Source organism: Salvelinus alpinus, chromosome 1 (assembly GCF_045679555.1).
Source record: "Salvelinus alpinus chromosome 1, SLU_Salpinus.1, whole genome shotgun sequence".
NCBI lineage: Eukaryota > Metazoa > Chordata > Actinopteri > Salmoniformes > Salmonidae > Salvelinus > Salvelinus alpinus.
The window spans coordinates 38702952-38728469 of NC_092086.1; the positions used below are offsets into that span (position 1 = coordinate 38702952).

Here is a 25518-nt window from a genome sequence, read left to right on the forward strand (position 1 = left end):
CAGTCATCTCAACATCTCAGTACTTAAGACAATCACCCCACTCCTACTCCACTTCTAAAGCTGAATCGTCATTTCATCTGATCCATTAGCTCCAGTCAGCAGATGAAAAGTCAACCTGAGGCCTGATCCAGTTGACCATGCCTTAACATGTCTCCTAATGGGATCTCAAACATGAGTCACTTCCACATTCATAAAAAAAAAAGACATTTACAGTATTATAGCTTAAAGGCCCAATGCAGTTATTTTTATCTCAATATCAAATCATTTCTGGGTAGAAATGAAGTCTGTTACTGTGATTGTTTTCAATCAAAAAGTCAAAAAGAAACAAAAACAACTTCTTACCAAGAGTGGTCTGGGAGTGTTCTGAGTGGGGAGGGGAAACTTGTGAAAACTATTAACTCATTTACCACCTGGTGATGGCACCAGGCAGGCCAAAACACCATCCCACCAAAACAAGCTGAAATTTCAGGTGGTCTTTTCAAACAGCTCTTACACTAAAATGGCATTATCATAATTTTCTATGTTTTTGACTGCACCGGGTTTTTGTGTGTATCCACGTACACACACACACACACACGCACACACACAAAACACACACACACACACACACACACACACACACACACACACACACACACACACACACACACACACACACACACACACACACACACACACACACACACACACACACACACACACACACACACACACACACAGTACGCAGCATTCCAAATAATTTACAGAACTTGTTCCGGAGTGTTGAACTTTTCATAGTAGTTCTCGCAATTAGCCGTAAATGGTTGGCAGGGATCCAAGATGAATCCTGTCTGAATGGAGTATAGCATCTCATCCTATGATAATTTGTTCTGCATCCCATTGCAGTGATGTCCTCGGTGGCAACGTAAAGTTTGATCAGCAACATTGTTGTATATCATAACCACTGACAAAGAGCCAGGGTTGCTCATGAGAGAGTGTATTTTATTACAGGAAGACCTCCGGCTGGCCTACGTAGAATAGTGTATCACAACACATCACATTCAACCCCATCTGACGAAACCAGTTATGCTCTGCTGGTTTTAACATGATTGTCTTCTCTTTGAAGACATCACCATTCTCTATTGGACTTGATATCATAACCTTAAAAGGCCTCAGACTGTGGCCAAAGTTAGCTGTTAGCCCAAAAAGTCAGGCAGAGCGAACAGAATTTCATTAGCTTCTGTCTGTTCACGTCTTCTGACGTTGTATGCATCGAGGCACTGTGCTGTAGTCGTACAGCCATGTGGGCATCTCTTCTCTGAGCCCGGCATTGCATCCACAGTTAATTAAATGTGTTCACACTCTGGTTTGATAAATCTGCCCACAGGAGTTTGTCAACGTTATTTATGATAACCAAAATAATGCAGTTCAGCTCTACACATCCATGTTGGGATGTAAGAAAGCAGAAACAAACTCCAAATTGTAAATGTTTTTTCACAGAAAAAAACGTTTGAATATTGCGTAGCATTTTAAATGCATAACATTTTCTATATGAAATGAGTAATAGGCCAACAACAAGAAAAAAGAACTCCCTCAAATTGTATAGACGTACTGATTACTGCATGTTAAATCAATGCGGTGTTGGTCTTTAGCAAATTAAAGCCATTTAGAATACGATTACACACATTACGATTTAAATGACTTCATCGGGATGCATAGGTGTCTGACATTTTGCCTTGGCAATGCCAGTACTCAGTGGAAGAGACTAGACAGACAATTAAAATGTCCGAGCCTAGGAAAAGGCTTAAAAACGCAGACTGACAATAAGACGCAATGAAGCCCAAGCCAGATAACGAGATCAGGGAGAGGAAATGAAATCTACAGTGAGTGCTGGCACTTGACCCCATTATTCAGAGTGAGCGGGGTGTTGTGTCTCGGCTTTATTGCCCTTTGCACTGACTGCGTTCATTTGAGAAAATGATATGATCTTTGTTGCTGCTCATGGCCTAGTTTCAACACTGAAATGAATGAAGTTATGATTAGACACCTCATTGGAGATTTTTATTTGAAATGACCTCCGATTGGATTTTTTCAGTGTTCAAAGTTGTTCTGTTTTACCACTCGAATCTACCAATATGTAGTAGAACTACAGAACTTTCTGATTCATGTGTTTTTGCGGAAAGTTTTAAACCTAACAATTACCAACAATGACGTAACTTGTTTATTTAGGTGTGTGCATAGAGATCATACAATTTATTACATGTTTTCATTTCTTTCTGTGGGTGTGTGTTTTTCAGGGTGCAGACTATCACAGCAGCTGTCGTTCTTATATCAACACCTCTATCAGAGGCTGTCACCATATATGAGGTTACCATAGAAACACGGCCCAGGAAATTGTGTTTTCATACTGTTTTGCAATAGATTGATGTTTGATATACCGTACTTGGGGTTGGGTGTGGACCTGAAGTTTACACTCAATATGCATGGTAATATATCCCTCTGGTCCTGCCTGGGTTGTGTGCCGAGAGGCTCCAAGACATGTTCTCACAGCTGCAGCCAGCCTGTTGACATACTGTGTGGAATGGCTGGATTCTAATGAAACCAGGGGATCCACAGGCTTAATGAGGTGGAGAAATTATCGAGTTTTCCCACCACGCTCCCTGGGAAGACAGATGCTCAGTAGGCAGCGGTTTAGCTTTTCATGTCGGGAATGCAGAACACATTTCAATGCACACTACGTTGTCTGGAGTGGTTATTGCATGAAACATATTCTCATTACCAGGGCTTAATGGAAGATAGAGTGATCTGATGATAATTGACATTCACGTTGGCTGTGTTGCATCGGCTGAACAGGGGTACATTTTTGGCAAGGTTTGGTTACTGAGGGACCACAAATCCATTAAACTCTTCAATTGGTTGAGAGCAGTTCTTTTTATAGCCTGCCACAAGAGATAATTCAGCCAACCATCTTGTTCGTTTCAATAACGTTGAATATGAGAGATCTCCGGATTTTCCACATTTGAAGGTTCTTATTATTATGTGGTCAAATAATTCTCCTAAAATAAGTCCCTCTGTAAATTCGATCTGACGTAAACAAATGTTTTTAATATATATTTACAAACTTATTATACAAGTAAACGTGTTAAATTATTATTTATATTAAACTTTAAATTCTTAGTGTTACCAGCACCATGCTCCTACCAGCGGAATCATTTTGACCTAGTTGATCTTTGAAAAGGACTGGTAAGAATTTGGTGGGTGTTTTTGTGAATCTTAGGTAATCTAGCAGAGGCCAGGACCAGCCCATGGCTGGCACTGTGTGGAAGACAAGTCAACAGAGTTTTGTGGAGTGTAATGCCAGGCCATTACCTGGAGCTGGGGAAAGCATGACTCACATTAGATTAGAGCAGTCCTCTTTCATGGTTCCCAAAGGAACACATTTGTCTTGTGGCACTCACAAAATATTGGCTAATTGTGACAAATGCGTCCTGCACAGCACAACACTTTACAATTTATACTGTACTCTCCTGTACAGCGCCCGTTCATTACTAGAATTCATTATGCACTGTGGACAGGCCTGGCGGACAGGCCTGGCGAATTGAAAGGTACCAATTTACTTTAACAATATGCAGGGCGTCCTTAATCCCTTGCTAGACCTCATCAATGAAATGGATGGCTGTGAATGCAGAGCCCATGCATCTTCAAACACCCTACTATATCAGCTGGGTTTAGAGGCCTGATTACAGAACTTGCTTAGTTGGCAACCTAAACTTTAAAATGGAAGTGCCAGACTTTATCTTTGGCTCTGCCTGGTCGCTTTGGGGGCAGCTCACTTGTATTTGGGTTCCAAAGTCATGACATCTGTGAGTGACTCGTGGCACTCACCCCTCCCCTTGCACCTTTCTATGGACCACAAGGTCCTGAGACGTGTTGTGTGTTATATAAGTGCTGTCCTGGGTCCAGACAAATCTCGAAATGAGCTGGTGAGATCAAGTTGCTGGGTCTGTGGACAGGTTGTTGGCACTGCGGGTCGATGCGGGTAGTGGTAGTGCAAATCGACCCCAAGCCTCCTCGCGCTGCACAGGCTGCCCTAGTTAAAGGGGTATTTTAAGACTTCCCAGACGGGTTTATTTGCCCTCTAACGGCGGTCTGTCTCTTTCTTAAGTTCAGCCTCTTCTTCCTTCTGAAGCATCCATCTCCTACAGATTGAAGGAATCAGCGTAAGAAAGTCAGCCTCGTTGTACATATTGTGGCACCATGTACCTGTCTTCTCTCAGTGAATTGTACGCTATAAATACTGCTACCAAAACAGAAGGTCTCCCACTGGGCACACACTGGTTGAATCAACGTTGTTTCCACATCATTTGTGGACGGTCAGTGATTATCTGTTCTACTCAATAATATTGTTGTCTGCTAAACAAAGAATTCAAATGAAGTGCGTATTACAAGAATGAGATTGGGAAGGCGACATTGTCTTGCAATGTTGAAGTGCTTGTATGATTAATGGTATGAAAAGTAATTGAATGACTTGTAAAAACTGCATGATACATCAATAACTGAATCCGAATCAGAAGAAAAATGTTTGATGCTGTGAAACCCTTTTAGAGGGTAGTTTCTATAATAACTAGATAAACATGCACATTGTTGTTGAATACTGAGTCATCTGGGTGAAAGCCCTTGCATTAAGTATCCTGATGAAAAAGAGGAAAAGTGAATTGATGATCGTCATGACCCAACACAGCAGTGGCTTTCAGTTAAAGTATTTCACATAGCACCATTTTGTCTTCTGATGAGTTTCAGACAAATGTGATTTCAAAATCAAATCAAATCAAATTGTATTAGTCACATGTGCCGAATACAACAGGTCTAGATCTTACAGTGAAATGCTTACTTATAAGCCCCTAACCAACAATTCAGTTTAAGAAATACGAATAAGAATAAGAAATAAAAGGAACAAGTCATTAAAGAGCAGCAGTAAAATAACAATAGCGAGACTATACACAGGGGGTACCAGTACAGAGTCAATGTGCGGGGGCACCGGTTCCATAACGCCATATTGCACGGGTCCATATTGCTGTCATTTTGAATAGCCATTACCAGACTTACATATAAGAACATGTCATTAGCAGGGCGTTGTTTGAAATGGTCTCTCCCATTGTGCCCTGTTATTTGTGTCTGTTTCCATGCTCAACGCTCTCTCCTCTGACTGCCTCTGTGAATAATGAGCCACTCCCCGTTTTTTTTCCTTAATTTTTTCCTTCAATATCCCAAACGGGGATGTGAATGATGAATTTCCATATCTACCGTTGATTGTTTAATCTGACAGACTGATAATAGATGTTTAATGGAGTCAGCAGAGAGGGCGGTGTCAGCCAGTTCACTTCTTAAAGAGACCCATTATCTCTAACACACTTATGATCAGCGTTTCCGGAAAGTTGCTGAAGACCTTTTGTAATTGGATTTACATCGCCTTCTTTGACTATTTGGAAATCCTGACAGGTGTGGAGTGTCAGCTATGTAATTTTCAACACTGGTGGGTGGAGTGGTGTATACTGTACCCTATGAGACATGCTGTGTGTAAGACTGACTCAACAGGCAGTTCTTTGTTTTCCCCCATGTTCCCCTTGGTACATTGTGTTCTGAGTTCTAAGGCAGGAGCAGACAGCACAGCTATGAGATTGAATGACCAAATAGATCATAGTCCTTTTATGCCTGTTGACTATTCATCTCCGAGGAGTCAAAACCCACAAAACCAATGGATAGATGTGCTTTACACCCCAAAATGTGCAAAAAGGAGTGTGGTGGAAATATGAGACTTTGAGGAATACCTGTAAAATCATCCCACTCATAGTCATAGGGGTACTTTCGCCTCCAAACCCCATGCCTTCAAGCCATTTTAGCCCATACAGTCTGAGTTCAAAGTCATCTCACAGCTCGATGAGGTGTCATTTTCTATTAACACAGATTTACAGCACCATCTATCTCTCTCTGATCAAACATATTAGCTACAGACCTATACTTTCTGTAAACAGTCTGAAAACTACCTTGCTGAGCATGGTCTCTTTCAGTGGAAATGGGTTTTTCAGGGACATCTTGAAACAGGCAGCCTTGAAAAGGCACAGTGAAATGATCTCTTCCTGTTGTCTAATTAAAGAGCTGAGCTGTCTGGCTGGGGGAAGAGAGAGAGGGAAAGAGAGAGAGAAAGAAAGAGAGACATAAAAGAGAAGAAAAACATTTGACCTGTGCAGGCATATTGACAGCAGAAGTCTTCAGACGGAAGACAACAAGAGCAGTGTAGAGATAGCAAGTACTTCAATTACCCTACAGTTTGATGCCTTCCTAAACACGTCACAGCTCAAAACAAATTGTTCCCTCAAATTGTTGTTTAATTTCTTCTATATGTGTGCTTAACCCTTTACACTTGTGGAAATTGGCCCATGTGGACATGGACTAATTAAAACGTTTCTAACAGAAAAACTACACAAAGTATATAAACGACCATGGTAGCAATTGAAAGAGAACACTTTGGAGATTATGGGGAAATTATCAGACCAAAGGTTAGGACACAACAGTTCACCTGGCACAAGACTGAATCCAAACGTTACACTGTTGATTTTATGTGCATTTTACATTAACTATACTTTTCACAGCATTTGTCAATAACGAAATCTGAAAATTCTCTGGATACATTCAGTAACATAATAAGAATATTTGAGAAGGTGCAAGATCAGAAAAAAACAATTACAAGGGTACTGGTGGTCCAAGTGCACACACACCTCTCCAAACTGTACATTTCCTGAGTAATTCTAACTCACTTTTATGACAAGGAAAGAGCCTTCAACTTTAAGGTGCATTTCCGTGCTCTCCTAGCTTTCCCATTGAGGAACTGAAGCAAGCATCCTTGTAACTGCTCACTGGACACACACTGGTAGAATCAACTTTGTTTCATCGTCATTTCAATTAAATGTGTAGGGGATGGTAGAAAAAATAATGTCAAATTAGGTTATATCTACAGTAGCTTTGATTGGACTGATACATTCAAAATCTTATCAAGCAGTCATCATCATGAATCAAGTCGACAATCTACTGGCAAATCCTTTTTAATCCTTGTCATATGAAGATAAATAATGGAGAGAAATTATAGATAAAACGTATCGGTGCTCATCGGCCATTGGACATAAACATTACACAACAAGTTTGAAATCGCAAATTCAACGATGAGTGGTTTGGAAGGAATCAGTGGCTAACTGCAAGCATTGCAAAGCAATCACTAGCCTGCTATTCAGTGGAGTGTTTGTGTGGGACCCAAGTCTTGTTTTAAGGGTGTCTTTTCCAAGCTTAAAATGATAAACATTCAACATTGGTCATGCTGTCAATCCAGCATGACTTCTGACGTGCTCAAAACAGCTGGAAACTGGGAACTGGGAAATCTGACTTCAGTGAGTTTAAGACAACTGGGAAATCTGAAAAAAGGAGCTCCGGCAGAGCAAATACGCTTTGAACGGCATCCAACTCAGAATTGTAAGTCGGGAACTCAGGCCTCTTTCTAGAGCTACGACCTGAAGATCACTGGCATAATCATGATTCAAGCTTGTTTTTTTCTGAGTTCCTAGTTCTCTTGTAAGCACCATAAATCCAGAGAATTCCAGACTTTGATGACAAAGTTTGATTACAAAATTTGACCACGAAGGACCGCCGCTCCACCTTCCTGTTCAAGTGAGCACAGCACAACAAGGTGAGTCCAAAAATGTATTGTATGCTGCTGCATACATGATGTAATATGCCCGGGAGATATGTATACTGTAACTAAGAAAGTAATAATAAGTGTATGTTGTGTAGTAACCTGTTAGTAGTCCATGTGCCTCACCCTAATAATTTTGCCTATTGTTCTGACTTGGTGGTGCACATGTAGCCTATAACCTGTTTTAGAGAAACGTAATCATTGAATATTGTAAGAGCTTTCGTTGTCTGCTTATATGCCCCCTTTGTTTATCCTACAGTCCTGACTTGATGTACAGGGAGAATACTGTAAGAACAGCCCATGTTCTGAATTCTGTTGCTGTACATTTCAAAATTGCTGAACAAATAGTTATTTTGACTACGTCCGTCCAAGCTTGCTCATTAATGTCTTAATCAAAATTACAGATTGCCTCTTATCTGCTCGTCATCCCTTCATGCCATAGTTTGTACATCTCAATTTTCAGTAGAAACCACATTTGTTTAAGCAAGTCAGCCATATCAGCTATGTTTTTTAAAGAACAAATGAGGCTGAATGATCTGTGTCGCTGCCAGACAAGGCTCTGCTGATAGGCAGGTGTAGCAGTGGTACGGTGTTGGGACTGCTGTTGGGACTCTGCTGTTGGGACAGCTTTATGTAGGCCCTAACAGTTTGTGGACACCGTTTGTCACCATTATAGTGCAATTAATGTATTGATTAGTGTTGTGTTGTGATGTGATGTGTAGTGGCTTTGCTGGCATGCAAAAAAAAAATGTTTGGGGGGTTTGCCCCACCAAGATTTACACTCTAAAATCGCCAATGGCGGGAGGGATGGGGGCATCATCTTGTCGTGCGCAATGCTCAAGTTTATAACTTGGGACGGCAGGGAGCCTAGCGATTAGAGTGGCGGGACAGTAACCGGTTGCTTGTTCAAATCCCTGAGCCGACAATATGCAAAAACTGCCGTTCTGCCCTTGACCAAGGCAGTTAACCCCCACAACAGCTGATCCCCGGTTGCTGATGATGTCGATTAAGGCAGCCCCCTGCAACTCTCTGATGCAAAGGGGTTGGGTTAAATGCGGAAGTTGTGCAACTGACTAGGTATCCCCCTTCCCTTTCCCTAATGGCTGTCAGTCAAAACCAGATGAGCAGAGAACCTGAGCTCTGACGTCATGTATATCCTTTTACTGTACAGCCACTGCGTTCCAATTAAAGCGCCTATTAATGACAAAATCTGCCATTTTCAACCCGTATAAAGGATGACAAGGGCTGTGAGTGGAAAGGGCTACTGAGCACTTTGGGGTCTCCCAGTGTAAGTAACGTGTACCTTTCAGGTATAGACTGGGATGCAGATAATTATGTGCGATGAGTAAGCATGGTTTGTCGTAGCTCATAGGCATTGCTGAAAATGGTGTACCGCCACATTTATACGTTTAATTTAACGCCTAAACTTACGCTCATCATAGAGGTACCTTTATACGTACATACAAGAACATTATTTAAATAGCTGCATTCACACAGCACATCACACAGATTTCTTTTGTGATGGATGTCTGGCTCAATCTGGAGGTGAAAAAAGCCTCTCAGAAATGCTTTTAGGGCCACTTTGCTCTTTGATTTTCCCATTGAGTCGCCACATCAGGTATCTGACTCAGGCTCTCCTGAAGAAGAAAAGAAGGTTGCAGGGGGGATATGGTGATCAGAGAAATGCCATTACTAGAGGAGACCATAACAGAGAATGCTCGTTTCACTGATACTCACAAAGAGATGTGGCTTCTCTGGGGTTTTCTTGTGAGAAATATTGATCCTTTTCAGACAATGTTTAAGTAATATGATCAAGAACAGAGCTAAGCAATAATGGAGACTGACTGCTAATCATTGATGTCAATCACATGAACTTCTGTTTGTGATTGACATAAGCATAATATAGATCATGACTATAGCTAGAGGGTTGTGGTCTTATCAGTAAATTACAAGGTTTCACATAATTTTTGGGTGTGATTGCTCCATTCAGAGACATGTAGACATGAGTATTTCTGTTTCCTTCACAATCAGATCACATTTCATCCTCTCCTCTCTTCATCCCCCTTAGCAGACTGCAAGCAAATGCTCAATGTATTCCCCTTCTGGCATCTCACCATCAACCTAAATTGTCTTTAGCTTCTCTATGAATGTCCCCTTATACTGCTGATTGACTTGGCTGCCCTTTTCTGCCCACAAATATTTCTGATTCTCTTTGTTTAGTCATTTCCTGCTCCCTTCACCATATGTCTTTGGTAAATTTCACCCTTCTGACTGCCTTCATCCCCTTCACCTCTCTCCTCTCTGATCCTGTCAAACTCTCCTCTGCTGCAATGCACAGCCGTCCACCCACATCAGTCTCTTTCATGCACTCCGCCCTCCTTCTCATCATTTCTCTAGCCTCTCTCTCTCCTATCCCTCATCTCCCTCATTTCCTCTTGTCCCTTTTCTCATCTCAACTTCTCTGATTGAACCTTTCACATTTCAGAATAAAAGTGTTCTCATGATACGCTCTCCCATATCATGAAAGCTAATATTCCCCCCCCCTCCCTCGACTCACCTCAATCTGGCAGGACCTGTCTTTTCTTGTTTCCCTTAGAAATATTCTGTCCATCAACATCTCGGCTTCAACATGCATACATTTAGATAAGCCTCAACCTAAGCACCTCACCTCTCTTCCCTGACCTCCATCACATGTTCAATGTCTTCTAATACTTCACTTGCTTCTTGACGTACCATCTTCTCTGATGTTATGCTAGTTAGATTTTAGACTAATGCAGTTCTACTATGAAAACAAAAAGGACAATGTTCCATAATAAGGAACTATGTGGATGGAATCAGTCCGTATCCTACCAGTCTGGTGTGAAAGCCCCTAAAAACATCACTGCATTTATCTGTGTTCGATCAATATCTCCCAGTGCCATCTATCAATGTTTCTCCCTTGAATATAATCCACCACTGGTTCAATCACTTCCATCTCCATCTCATCAATACCATATTTTGAGAAACAGATTCTCCCTTTCTGTCTCTCTGCCTCCCCAGTGGTAAGGAGAAAAGGTGATTAAAATAACTGTTATGAGGAGAGGAGTGGTTAGATATTTGAACAGTTACCAGGCCTGTGTTTCTCAGAGCTACTCCGCTGATATTTAATTAGTTGTCACTCCTCAACACAGCATCAGAGAAGGGGTTACTGGGTAGAACACTGGACACCCAAACAAACACTCCTCCACCAAACAAGTCAATTAATGAGCCGCCTCTACAAGCCGACAGTAGCAGATAGTTATCACCTTGATGTATGCACACTAATAAGTGCCTCTTGATGCCAAGTTTCTGTGGTTGTACATTTCGAAAGCATGGGGATAGAAAGGTGACACAACCCTCACCATGGGATGTGGAATGCCAGACGAGCTGCGGCGCATTGTGCCACCACCCGCTACGGTAGCATGGGGGACAGGCATATGGCGTCAATTATTTCCCTAGTATGCTAATTAAAGGGAGACCCACCACTTTCCAAAGAAGCCTCTCCAATCCTGCCAGTGTGCAGGATCTGTAATTAATATGGGCATAACTGCGCTGGAGTGCAGATTGCAGACACTGTTTATCTGAGATACATAGAAGTGCACTCATCATTATGGGCGAAGGCACATGGAAAGGCGACTAATCAACGTGGTCCATATATTCTCGAGCGGCGCTCAAGTATGGCATTCTCTCCATCACTCGAAGTCTGGGGATGCAGCTCTGGCTCTCACCCTATCATAGAACAGCACACCATTAATCACAAGTGTCTTAATAAATGCTAGGAGACGAATGTCATCCAGTGCAACACGTCACACGTAGCGCCTCACTGCGTCCAACGACTATTAATTAGCGTCATCATCGTCCCCAAATGTTTGCGGGCTGTGAGCGATCATTTCATTAGCGAACTTTAGATGGGAGATACGAGGTAAATATTTTGAAGACGGGATAACAAGATGAACAGCAAACAATTCATGCAGATACTTGGCCATGATAAACAAACTGAACTCTGTAGGACTAGTATCTATCACAGTCATTATGTAAATAGATACAATCACCTCGTGTACTCATCTTGTGGATTGATTGTTGCAGGATTGGTTACTCGCAGGAGGGCTGGGTAAGAAATTGGGTTGGGTAGGAAAAGAGGCCAGCCATCATCTGAAAGGCTGGGATAAAAAAGCGAGATGAAGCAACTGATAAACAAAGGGATACTGAGCCAAGTCATCTCTCACTCCCTGAAAAAGTTGTAAAATAACACGAAGCTTCCTGCTAAGAGTTTCTATAAGTCATTCTCAAACGATTGGGCATTGATGGCATATCACCATCCTTTATCGTGGCGTGTCAAGGTGAGTGAAGACTATTTTTACTAAGGGGGCTAAAACCTCCACATTGCTCTTAAAGTGCAGTTTAAAAGCTATCCTGTCCAGGGTTCGGTGTTAGATGTGATTCCTTCCAGTCCAGGGCTCAGTGTTAGATGTGATTCCCTCCAGTCCAGGGCTCAGTGTTAGATGGGATTTCCTGTACATGAGTCACAAGGTCAGGCTGAAGGGGAGAGGAAGGCTTTAGCCTCCAGTTGACTGGAAGCAGTATGCCACCAGAGCATGATTCACCTCAGCCTAAGACAGTCAGGAGGCGATATGGAAGGCGATACAGAATCGATGGAAATGGATCAAAGAGCCTCATTCCCGGGGGCCCATAATGGGACGATGTCATGTGGAACGCTAGACCAGCACTCTCAACCTACTGTCATTGGCCTCTCTGAGGGAAGGGAGGATTGACAGAGAGATTCAGAGCCTCACAGTCAGAGACACACTGATCTGTCATTGTAATAGATGGACCTCACAGCACAAAGCTGCAGTAGAGGTGCTCAGAGATCTCAATACTCACGCTCAAGGTTGTTGACCGGTCTACCTTAGCTACACAATTGACTTTGTCTCTTCAAAATGTGGGTGAAAACAAATTAGCCGAACTGAATGAAAGCAAATTGAATTGAAACGTAAATGTTAACACTTTGCATTCCATACCTTTGTGATTAAATGCCAGTGTGCAGTCAACCCAAGCTTATAATTGCAAAGTCATTTCAGTTGTTATTTTTCCAGCTTGTTGTCTTCACAAAGCCTGGCATTTCTCCTTCATTCAAATGTTTCATCACCTCCCCCATTAACAATTGCCTTATGCTGAAAATACATATATAATTGCGGGAAAACATAGAAAGTAATTATTCAAACAAAAAAATAAAGAAAGGGAAATTAAAATGGAAATTAATTGATCATTTGTATTCGGTAGGATTTTTGCATTTCTTCCATGAAAAACTGACTCCTTTTATTTTTAATTAGCGTCACTGAAAATTAAATGAATTCGGTTGTTGAGCATTCTTGAATATGGCTTATTCAATGAATATGAGAGCTCTTGTCATGACTTCCGCCGAAGTTGGTCCCTCTCCTTGTTCGGGCGGCGTTCGGCGGTCGAAGTCACCGACCTTCTAGCCATCGCTGATCCTCTTTTCATTTTCCTTTGGTTTTGTCTTGTCTTCCATCACACCTGATTCCAATCCCATCATTACATGTTATGTATTTTACCCCTCATGTCCTTGTCGGTGATTGTTTATTGTAAGTGCTTGTGCACGTCTGTCCTGGTGTGCGTTGGGTTATGTACCCATTTATTTTATTATTCTGTTTTGTTAATAAACTGCGCTGTTGGAAACACAGTTATTTCTCTCCTGCGTCTGACTTCTCTGCCGCCAGTTCGCACCCCTTACAGCTCTTTAGTATAGACATCTGTTAGTAATAGAAACAGCCGTAGAAAGAGTGTGCAAAAGGCTGATATTAGTCTGATCCTCAAATCTTATCTGGGGAAGGTTATGGGAGAAATGTTCCTGTATGCCAAACATTTGCTCGGCTCTGGATTACCACTTAATAGGTAGAGCTCAATGTCAAATTCTGTGTCTTTGAGCTTCATGCATTTCTTTTCAGAGTCAGAAAATAACCTTTCCATTAGAACTGATCCAATCCCATCAATTCATATCATATGACTCTGCTGTTTAGCCATTATAATTGCAGTTTTTTAAATGTTTGTTTTTGTTTTTTTAGTTACATATCCAATCTATAGAGTGCTGTTTTTGCAAGTGGATACCGTATGCTTCTCTCCTACATGATTCCAGGTGTTGCTGTTCTATTCAACTTGGATCCTTCAAGAAGATGATAAGATGCTAAGGCAGGGATAAAGGCAGCTTTGAATGATGTTACTTCTTTCGAATTGAAGGAGACATCAGATAAATCTGTGCTTATCCTTGTTAGCAAGTCACGAGATCAACAAACTTCAGGCCACCGGAGGAGGTTTGGTAAAGTTGCAACATGTTTTTGGTTTATGTCATGTAACTGTTGCTTTTTATGTCTCTCCCAATATGGTTGTTACAACAATTGCATAGTGTAAAAAAGTATCACTGGGATCTCTTTGCAGTATGTGATGCAGAAAACTAACAGACGTTGTGATGGCATTGGCAGATGAGCTGGATGAAAAATGTCCTGACCCCCTAAAGATTTGTCAATGTAGGGCAGATACAGTTATAGACCAGCATTAGTTCAAGCTCATGTGGCTCAGTGTTTCTTAAAGCAACAGTGATGTATCCAGACATGCCTTGCAACCTGTTCAAAGTGTCATCTTTCATTGTGCCTCATGACGTGTGCCACATGAAGTGAGGTTTACTCTCACAATACTGTTTTGTCTTCTCTTCCAAGCTTTATTGTTGTTTTGTCTGTAGAGTGACTAATATTCTTTCTTTGAAGCACAGGGATTCAGTTAGTCATCTTGAACTTAACAATTAGAAGTCCTGGATTTCTTCTGAATGTGTGAAGAGCTGGGATATTCACTTATTATGAATTTTAGCAACAACTACGCTGCTGTACACTGAAACAAAGCAGCACCTGCAAACCATAATCACACCCCAAAAACATCCTGCGTTGTGCACAATAGAACCCCTGGTCTCAGCGCATATCGATACAAAGCCCATATTCATGCAGAACCTGTCTGTGTTGATGGTAGGTTCTTGCAGTGCATCTGCCCCAGCAGGTTCCTGTCCCTCCCTCTACCACCGCAGGGTGTAAAGGGGAGAGATGAGGTGAGGTGCGCCTCAGCCCCAGCCAGCCACCCTGCAGGGCCCACATGACACTTTACACACTGCCAGGGTAATGACACGGTGTGGGCTCTCATCGTTACAGGCAGTCCATCAGGTTTCCCTGACAGGGGCAGAGTGAGGCTTTCAAAATGGATCTGGGTAACAGTGGGATCCCTTCTGTCTTGTCCAGCCGCTGGAACCTGGAAGGGTTTCACTCAGTGGTTCCCAAAATGCCTGCATTATGTTCAACCAAGCATGTTTGACATGTTGAGGTGATGTTAAACCATTAGATATGTAGTATGTATGTAGTTCCTATGTAATAACAAAGTTTATTCATTATAATAACCAGCGATATCGGTTTGAGGGTTATGACAAAGTACAATGTGGACTCATAATGGGTAAAATGCGAACAATTGTTGGTATCAAGTAAAGCATCGTCTGGATGAAGACTTTCACACAACAAAGCCATTCCAAATGAGCTCTATTACAGTAGATAGACTACACCTGAAGTGCAGATGTGTATAACTCCAACAATACTGTTTTATGGCATTCATTATTTCAAATTCTCACAAAGCCCCTCCACTGACAGGCTCCAGAGCATGGAAATAAGAATGAATAGAATGGGCTTTCCCATTCAAGCCAACGATGGCATTATGGGATGGGCATGGCGGTCTTTGCGAGTGTACCCAGGAGTTTACCAGTAAAATTGCCAGATTTAGAGGTTCCAAGCCTGTTCTATTCATTCTTATTTTTATGATCCAGAGCCCTGCAGGCAGTACAGCTGTTCATCCAAACATTCCTGTACCTGTTTCTGGACACGTTACAGATTGGAATGAAATGACTGGACACCTCTGCATTTCTGAGAGTCGTGTGACTTATCTACTGTACATCAGATTCATGAATTGATGCATTCACATACTGGTGGGTGGATATGGGAGTCCTGGGGCATGACATCTTCCCACCTCCTTACACACAACAGACAGGATGTGGGTGTTCTTCAGCAAACAACATCATCTGCGGTTGTTCACATTTGCTTAACTTTTTAAGGCGTGCAACTGTAGGAGGTCCACTCTGAGAAGATAATCAATGGTGATGCAATACAAAATGGATGCACATACTGTATAAGAAAAACGTAATGTTACCAACGTTTATGAAAAGCCAAAGGAAAGCCAATACAACAGGAAGGCAGATATAGGAGCAGTCACTCCAATCAGTTTTTAAACAACCTTTTTTTGTGACGGCCTGATTGTTAGACAGTTTGTAGATAGCAGGGAACCTCTTCTTTTCAGTGTAAAACTTTTTCCCTGGCAAGCTCAAAGCAGGTTAGTTTAGCTCAGCCATCTGAAGATTGTGTAATTGGTCCCTTGATCAAACAGGGTGATTGAACAGGGCAATACAGCTATAGTGTGAAGGGAGATTGGGCACAAATCTTGTTTTATGTTCGTAAAGGATATTGGGATTTGGAATACCGGTACATTGCCATTTAATTGGATGGTGTTGTCCATTGGTTGTTGTTCTACTCCATTGTATTGTTTCTAAAAAGCTATTCCTTTAGAACTGTGGTAAAATCCAGTTTAACAAGGTACTTTACCCTACTGTGCTGATTGCTTTGACATAAATCTCTCCAACAGGAAGCACTTTTCCCTGCAAAATGTATGTTATGCGCAGTTTCCAGCTTATCCGAAACCAGAAGACGAAATGAAAGCTTGTGTTGCCACACATCTTTTTTGTAACTGTCACAACTCTCCATTAGCAAGTAACGGAAAGAAAGCAACTGTTGTTCTAACGCCACGGACAGGCTCTCCTGTCACTTCACGTTAAACATTCTAAAGAGTTCACATTTTATTTGAGTTTCTTTTGTGTTTAGGGTTCTAATGGGATGATCAATGAATTTGTTGAAATGCAAATAAGGTACAGTGTCCTGCATCTGCTGCTGTAGCAGAGGAGAAGCTGTGCTCTACATTGACCAAATAGACCTCATCGAATAAAGGGAACATATTCACTCCCTCACATGACATGAAGTCCCACAGATGTCAGGAAGTTGACGATTCTGATGAAATCTGTCTTACCTCATTCTTTGTTGCTCAAAAGGGAATAGCACAAAATGCCTGCCTTAAAATGTGAAAACTGTGTAGTAGAGTAAAGATGCACAAAATGCCTGCCTTAAAATGTGAAAACTGTGTAGTAGAGTAAAGATGCACAAAATGCCTGCCTTAAAATGTGAAAACTGTGTAGTAGAGTAAAGATGCACAAAATCCCATAAATCATCAGTCAGATATCAAAGCACACCACTGCTATCTTTAGACAGATCTCATACTTTGAATTTAGTAACGCATAGACAATATACTAAAATGTCTGTCAATGGGACATAGGTTAATGTGATCATTCACAGTGGTGTCCAGTCAGCCTGCATTACAAGAGTCAATGATCACAAAAATGAGGGAAAAGTTGATAATATTGTCATGTATTAACAGCCATTTATTTGACATGAAATGCACATAATGTGCATCTATGGTAATGTTTAATTTGATTTCCAAACCTAACCTTTTCATTGTTTTCCCAATAGGCAACCACCAACATGATTATCAACATAGTCACCTGGATCTTACCCAGGCCCACACACCTAAAATTGGTAAGGATATTTAAGGTTTGCATGTTCACATAAGTACAGTATATATAATATGACTGTGGTTGGTTGCTAATATTTCACTCTTTCCAATGAGTAATAAAAATGTTTAGATAGTAACTAACCGTCTGTAGAGATATATGGTAGATGGAAAGTACATTATGGATACTAACCATGCCCTTTTAAGTGTGAGATTATACTGCCACACAACACACAGTGGCTCTTGGGTATGCTACAAAGATATCTTCATTTACCCCAATAAATTTGAGGGAGGATTAGGTCATATTGATTTCCTGAATGCATCAGCTCCAGTATGACACATGAACTTTGACTAAATTCGAAATAAGTCAAAATATGCTTTTTTATAATTCAAGCGAGGACAAAACTATTTTTCTTGACAGGAAATGAATAGCTTGGATAGCAAATTAAACGGGTTCTTGTGGAAAATGAATTATAATGGCATCTGTATGGCTTACTCAAGTTATTGAAAAACTTCAATTACTTATATTGTGCCTTATCTATTTTCCTAAATGAGATTTTCTATGAAAAGAGAGATGCTTTTTAGCATGAAATTATTGAGTGGTCACAGCTCTAACACTGCAGTGAAACACCATGAGTTCAGAGAGAAAAGCTATTTGTGCATTGTTGCACAATGCACTGAAACTCTACACCATGCTACAATGTCTGTTTCAACATCAGTGGAGCTGTGGACTCCAACCTCATGGCAGGATAGTTTTCCAATTGTATGTTTTGAGGCCAACATTTTCAAAGGCAAAGGGACTTTTGAAAGTACCCATAAGTAGATAGATCTCTCCAACACAGACACCAAAGGATAGCTTTCAAGGTGGATCAAACCAGAGCTGATTATGAATCACTACTATTGAGAATGGCCACAATACATAGGAATCTGATTACTTTATTTGACTAATACGATCATTATAAATAGCATAGACTTTCAACAACTAATTTGAAACAGAAAATGTCATACACATTGGTTTGGTTATTAATACATACTATGAATAATGTTTGTTACTGATCCATTTTCTCTTACTTGGATTTGTTATGTAGCCCACAGACAAATGAGACATGGTAAGTAATACGCATATACACCTGCTGTACATGTGTATTCCCTTTCTCTTTTACGTACTGTATATGTCGACCTCTTGTTGTGACAGTTGGTGACAGTGACGTCTTGTATATCGCTGGGGTCAAGGCGGGGGGTCACTCTTCCTTTTTGTTCAGACTGAATGAACCAAAGTTGACACCAAACTCTCACTTAACTTCTCACTCTGCTCTGCTCTCTTTCTCTCTCTCTCGCTCTCTCCAGTATCTCTCTTTGTTGGGTTAGCTTCCACACAGTGTTTGCAATTTGTAGAATCTCATTAAGATCTGAGGTAACGCTTCAGAACCGGACCTTTGTTACACAAAATACACATTCTACTCCCTTCCATCTTTTCTTGCTCACACTCACACTCTCTTTCACTCTGTCTCTCTCTCTCTCACGGAATGCCTCACTTCTGTTCCACATGGTCCTTGGTGTTGTGTGTCCCTGTCCTCTCTATCACAGTAGTCACCCAGACCTATTTATAAACCTGCCACCGCTGACCAGCACCTCAGAGGACTGCTAACGCTCCAGCTGCCTGCGCCACGACCACTTGTCCCACATAACCATGGCCACAGCAGCCAGGCAGGCAGCATAGCCACCCGCAATGGCGCCACGCCTACTAGTGACAGCTAGTGTGGCGAGTGCACTTGCAGTCGAAACCAATCCTAGCACACCAGAATTGCACTCTGAAATAACATTTAAAAAACCCTTCAACAAATCATGTTAAATCCCGGTTAGAAGAGTCGAACATAACAGTCCCCACTTCATCTATTCTCACCCACATACCCCCACCGCACCCACACACCCTCCTCACACCCACACTCTGTATCCTCCTGTCTCCTCCAGTGAAGACCCCCTGTGTACGCGCCCCTCTCTGTGGCATCCTCCAGACTGTCTGATTGTAGCCTGATTGCACTGCGTCAATCTCTCCTGTCTCCCCTGCAGAGAAGCCCCAGCGCATGAACAACATCCTAACCTCGCAGACAGAGCCGTACGACCTGGACATGTCCTTCTCACGCTCTTTCCAGAACCTCACCCACCTGCCTCCCAACTACGAGCTGGCGGCAATGAGCAAAGCTGACTTAAGTAAATACTCCTCTCTCCACAAATTAAGTAGGTGGTCTTTCATTACATACACCATCATGTTTGCTTGATCTCCTGCCTGGACCCCGCCAGTCCACAGGGGGGAGAAAAGGTTGATCTTAACACATTGTGTTGAAGTCCACATTGCATTCAAGAACTGTGATGCAATAGTAACCCTGTATGGATGCCTATTACAGGGATGCAAACATAAGTCATGAGCATTGGGGTTATGAGCTGAATCCATAGGAAGACATCTCTGTGTGTGAGATGGGTTTCTTGAAATGCACAAGCACATGTTAAAGTCACTGGATTCAGCCCCATTGTCCCCATCTACTGACCCATTGACTGACATCTAATTGTCATGTTATTTGGCTCCATCTGTGGCACATGTCATGTAGCTAATGTCTGGTAATGACATATTAACAGCCATTTCTCCATACCCACATGAGTCTAGACGCCAACAAGATGGGACTAATGTCTCTGAGATGAGATCTGGGTCAGCCCGATTATTATCATTATACTTCCTCTGCATGATGGCTTGACTTTCCCCATTCTCCATGTCCCCTATGACAGCTGCATGATCTACAGTATGCTCCTCCTCTAGTATCCTGTGGTTGGTTGCGTTGCATGTGTCATGCAAAAGCATTAGTTCCTTCCTGCTCGAATGTTCATTAGTGCTGTATTAAAATAAATAGGGTGTGGTATTCTAGTGCAGGCTTGTATGTTATGCTCAGTGTGGACACAGAGAATCAATGTGACGAAACCTTCGATGTGGACAACATTGATAACATCTGAATTGTCTATACTCAGCAATGCGTTGTACTGCTTCTTCATCTAGTACTGCTCAATAGAAACATTACCCACTGGGCACACACTGGCTGAATCAACATTGATTCCTCCTCAATTCATTGTAATTACGTTGAACCAACGTCTATAATAGACGTTGAATTGATGTCTGTGCCCAGTGGGTAGATATAAGACCATAAAATAATCCAAGGATTTCATAACCTTGATGAAAAAATTTAAAATCTCATACATGTTATGCACCAATTTAAACTCCCTTCATAGTATGTTACATGCCTTTAGATCGTAGATTGTGTCTCTCCCTTATCAAACCAAGGGGTCTTCTCTTAATGTCATAGGGCATTGTAAACACACTGACATCACAGAGAGGAATCCAATTAAATGAAAAACTGTTTGAGCTGGGACCCATAAACCCTAAAGTATTTGTCAGAAAAGTGAATATTTCAGTTCTCTACCTACCTACAGTACAGTGACAGCTCTTCTGAGAGGAGAGGTCCCTCATACCTCTGATAGATGCTGTGGCTTTGTGCAAGGAGAGAGGCTTTGGAAAAACGCCAAAAACGTATATAATGAGTTGCTTTTTTAATGAAACCATCTGGAGAGATGATGACAAATCTAATTAATATGGTTCATTTGTGATTCTAAATGCACATACTGTAGTCTGTGTGGGATTCCTCCTCTTCCTCCTCCTCCTCCTTCGTTCTCCCCTGTCCGTCAGACAGGACTGGAGGGAGCCGGGGATGGAGATGGAGGACACAACTCTAAAATAACCTGCTCAGACCCTCCAAGGAGCTAGCGGGTGGAGGGAAGGGAGGAGGCAGCAGCAATCTTATCTGGCTCGGTCTTCTCCTTCCCTCTGTAATCAACTTAAAAGGCATTAGAACACTCGTCAGAACAACAGAGCCCTTTTAATCCCCATGCCAAGCAAAAAGCTAAATGATATTATTGTGGGCCCCTTTCTCTTACCACGCCTTATCTTAATCCCCTCTAAAGATCCCTTTATAATTGATGTTTCACAAGTTATTTACAAGTGTATGTGCATTATGTGATTACTGCTCCGTCTGGGCCGGATGATGGCGTATTGGGATCAATAGCTACCACAGATGAATATACTCACCATATTGAATTTAATCTGGGAGAGTGGAGACTTTAGTTTAATTAAGGGTAAGGAAAGGGAAAGGGGATACCTAGTCAGTTAGCCACAGCTAGCAGGTTTGTGGTTTCACCTCACCTTTGAGACCCCATGCCCTCTCAAAATCGAATGCAAGTTAAAGTGCAACGTCTTATTCAAAGCAGCAAAGAAATGAATCCAGCATATATTTCTTTAACATAAAAGTAAAAAGGAAGGAAATTCATTTGTTCTTTGTAACATCATGAGCATGGACACAAAACACACAAGGTTGACCTGCCTATGGATTGCCTAGTTTAGTGAGCTGTCAGACTCCATGCTCGCCATGAAAAGAGTTACAAAGTTGCATCTTTCATACTAATAATGTGGCCTAATGCCCTATGTGAATTATTTACGAAAGGCCTAACATTTTTAACAGCAGTTAAAATGTCAAATTTAAATTGATTTTGAAATGTCAAAACTAAAGCATCTGAGTAGAGTTGGTGGAAATGTCTCTGAGTACAACATGAAATCAACCCCTATTTCAACATGGCATAGTATTTTCAATGCAATGATGTCAATTCTAATGATTTGATCTATAGGCTTAGGATAAACTGAACCCTAATCCTTATAACTATTGGCAACGAAGAGGAACTTAAATGAAGCTAAGGGACATGTCCTGTCTACTGTGGGCAAGCTATAGCCTCTGGGTCAGTGTTGTTGACATTTCTTACCATAATGTCACACCTAAAGGGACCCCTGGAGAAAAAGACAAAACGCTAATGCCAGAACTCTAACCCATGTCTTCTTCATTAGTGATGCATGGCTGGGGAAAATAAATCCCTTACGTAGAGAAGAAAAAGGTGATCTTCTCTATCCAGGCGTGGCATCTATCTAAGGAGGAGGGTTTAAATATCCATACTAAAACAAAATCCTTATCATCCAAATCTTAGTCAAGCACAGTCTTGTCCCGACATTTTTAGACCACCTCTGTGTGTTCTTGAGGCCTTGGGAAATTAGCTTCCGCTGAGGTATCTAACCCCCAGAGATGACAGTTAGTCACAGTAGTTTCAGGGTGCCATCAATCTGATGTTGCCAGGCCCAGCCGGTCTAAAAGCCTGTTTAAAAGTCATTTGAGAGGAGCCCGCCGCTTTCCTCATGCAGATGTAATGACTTTAACATCAGGAGAGTGTTGGCACTCGCTGTAGAGCCCCTCTGCTTTTGGCAGAGTCAAACCACTGGCTACCCTGCAGTGCAACACTCGCATCACTGACAGTTTGATTGTTTTGCCTTGCGGCAGGCGTATAGTCCTTTCCACACCAGAACAGGAGTGGAATTATTGTGATGCGAGAGAGCCCCTGCCTTCTCCCATGAAAGCAGAAGGACAGAAAATGCAATCATAATCAAAGGGGAATTGTAGGAGTTGTCACAGTAGAACTGCTGAGCTGATCCAGTCAGGAGGAGGTATAGAATCATTCTTTATATAGAGTGTAATGTTTCTCCTGTCCTTCTCCCTCTCTCCTCCCCTCACTCCTTTCCCACTCAGGTGATAAGGACATAGATGAGTACTACACGCGGAAGCGACACCAAGACTTGGCAGGTCGGCAGATTCTGCAGCCGCCCCACATGGTGAAGCTGAACACAGAGCCCCACCAGCAGCACCGTCAGCGGCCTCACCGTGTCCAGAGGACCATGTCCCAGGACCATGTGCTGTCCCCAGAGAGGACCCCACGTCATGGCTACGGCCTCTCAGCCTACAACATGGGCATCTCTTCCTACGGCAGCCGCATTCTCTCAGAGGAGCAGCTGCTCTCCGCAGACCGCCTCCAGTCCCAGGACCCCCTGCTCTCGCCGGACAAGATGCTGTCGCTGCGGCGCTCCAACTTCCGGGAGAAGGCCATGTCGCGGGCCATGTCCCATGTAGACATCAACTTTGTGCCCACTACACCTGTCATGGACCGCAGTGAGCGCTACGCTAAGATGCAAAAGATGCACTCCCATCCCACTACCATCAACGACTCATACAACACACTCACCGTCAACCACCCGACCACCAACAAGAGGCAGCAGTTTGCCTCACGACGGACACACACGGTGGACCATCTACAGTACATCCCAGGCCACCAGCACAACAACCAGTACCGCACAGCCAGTAAGAACGAGGTAACTGTTTAACGAGAGGGTGGCTGGCCAAGGATTCCTGTGTCAACAGACTGTCAACAGATGAAAACAGCAGATACTTCCAGAGGTGTGCAACCTCACCATAGGTCTTCTTTTCAAAGTAGCCAACAACTAACCCTTCTTGCTTTCAGCTCAAGCTCTCTGTTTCATTCAGATTTGGATTATCACAACTAGAATCAACAACCACAAAGACATCTGTTCTTTCTCTATAGGGCAACATAAGGGCTTTGCACGTTGACACATAAGGAATGCTTTATGTGAGGTTATTCGTAAGAAGACAATATTTTTTAAAAAGGGGAATTGGAAAGGAACTGGATCAACTTTATAAATATATACATATATTTACTATTTGTATTTTCAGTCCTTGTTATAGCTTTAGAGATTATTATTGAACTTAACTGGTGTTAGAACTTCAAGAGGTGCCTCTCGAAATTGTTCCCAATTCAATGATGACGTGGACTTGTGGGTTAAAAAGCACAATTAATGGGTTTTTTCTCTGTTGATTTATTCTTGTTTTTTGGTAACGGACAGCACATATCAGCTTATTAGTGGATATAGTGGCAATTTCCGTTGCATAAATGATTGTAAATAGGCTATATTAGCAGAAGTATACACTAAATGAGAAGAGCTGGACAAGTGGAATTGTTGAGTTTCTACCCAAGAATCTACAGTCTTTTCACAATTAAAGATCACAATTTCAGATTAGTCCAACCCCTCAACAAATACTTGATACTAACAAACATGTACAATAATGTGTGTGCGTATGTGTGTATATTTTTGTAACTGTGCTTGTAGGATGATTGTGTATGGCTAGGGTTGAATCAACCTCATGCCACTGTTAATTGGCAGCTTTAGACTGTAGGCACACTACTCCACAGGTGACCATGTAAACTAATGCTTCTTTCAATAGCTTCATTTTCTGCACTCATTCCCTCGCTATATAATCCAAGTGGATGACATCCATTTTGTTTTGAGTTGGGAAAAGCTGCTTTCATTTTGATATACAGTATTGTTGTATATTTAACTCCATTCATCAAAGTTGAATAATAATAGTTGTTGTTATGTGTTTACAATTGTTACATTGTTGCAGGTGTGTTGACGTACCTGAAACAATCGACAAAGAGGACATCAATATAATCACTAGCTAAGCAAGGATTAAAACTGTGATTTTTATGTCCAGATGTTTTCATTAAAGCAATGCCTTATTGTGTGGAAGCCCATACTCATGTTCTTAATTGTATAATCACGCTTGTGTTTTTATGTCTTGTGACTAACGTGTTGATCCATAACCAGCTTTGTATGCCATTTTTTATCATGGATGATTTACCAGCACTATAGAAGCAAAGGACAGAATCAGTTTCGGTGATATACCTCAGAATCTATAGGACACACATTTTACAAGGATGAAATTCTTAAATTAACTAAATGTTCTTTGAAAAGAAGCAAAGGAAGTGATTATTTTAAGCAAAAAACATAATAAACTAGAATTGAAAAAATATTTCACATGATTAAAAAAAATGTCTTCCACATTTTCGAATTCATCCAGACTTCCTTGTGGACTCCCGCTGTGTCCTCTTATACTTACAGAGTAACAGACACATCAAGTACATGATTTGTCGATGTTTTTACTTTTCAACTATCTCTTCAGTTAACAAGAAAGTCCAAATATTATCGTAAAATCCTGGGTCATGGAAATGGGTATATAGACATTTACTGTAGAGATGTTATATAAATTTGCTGGTCATTGACAATTTCAAACATTGTC

At 41.7% G+C, this 25518-nt stretch overlaps 1 protein-coding gene across 4 annotated transcripts in view; it reads left to right on the forward strand.

Annotated features, from left to right (window-relative positions):
• The window catches only part of LOC139575443 (protein shisa-6-like), a 69761-nt gene extending 44788 nt beyond the window's left edge, over positions 1-24973 (forward strand). For 2 of the 4 annotated variants that reach the window (XM_071400430.1, XM_071400406.1), the window contains 4 exons: positions 17413-17478; positions 18541-18561; positions 19523-19690; positions 23119-24973. In XM_071400430.1, the coding sequence (XP_071256531.1) occupies positions 17413-17478; positions 18541-18561; positions 19523-19690; positions 23119-23747 (884 nt within the window). In that variant the 3' untranslated portion in view covers positions 23748-24973. The remainder of the gene's footprint in view (positions 1-17412; positions 17479-18540; positions 18562-19522; positions 19691-23118) is intronic. The other 2 variants (XM_071400421.1, XM_071400412.1) reach the window with 2 other exon arrangements.
• Positions 24974-25518: the final 545 nt, after the last annotated feature.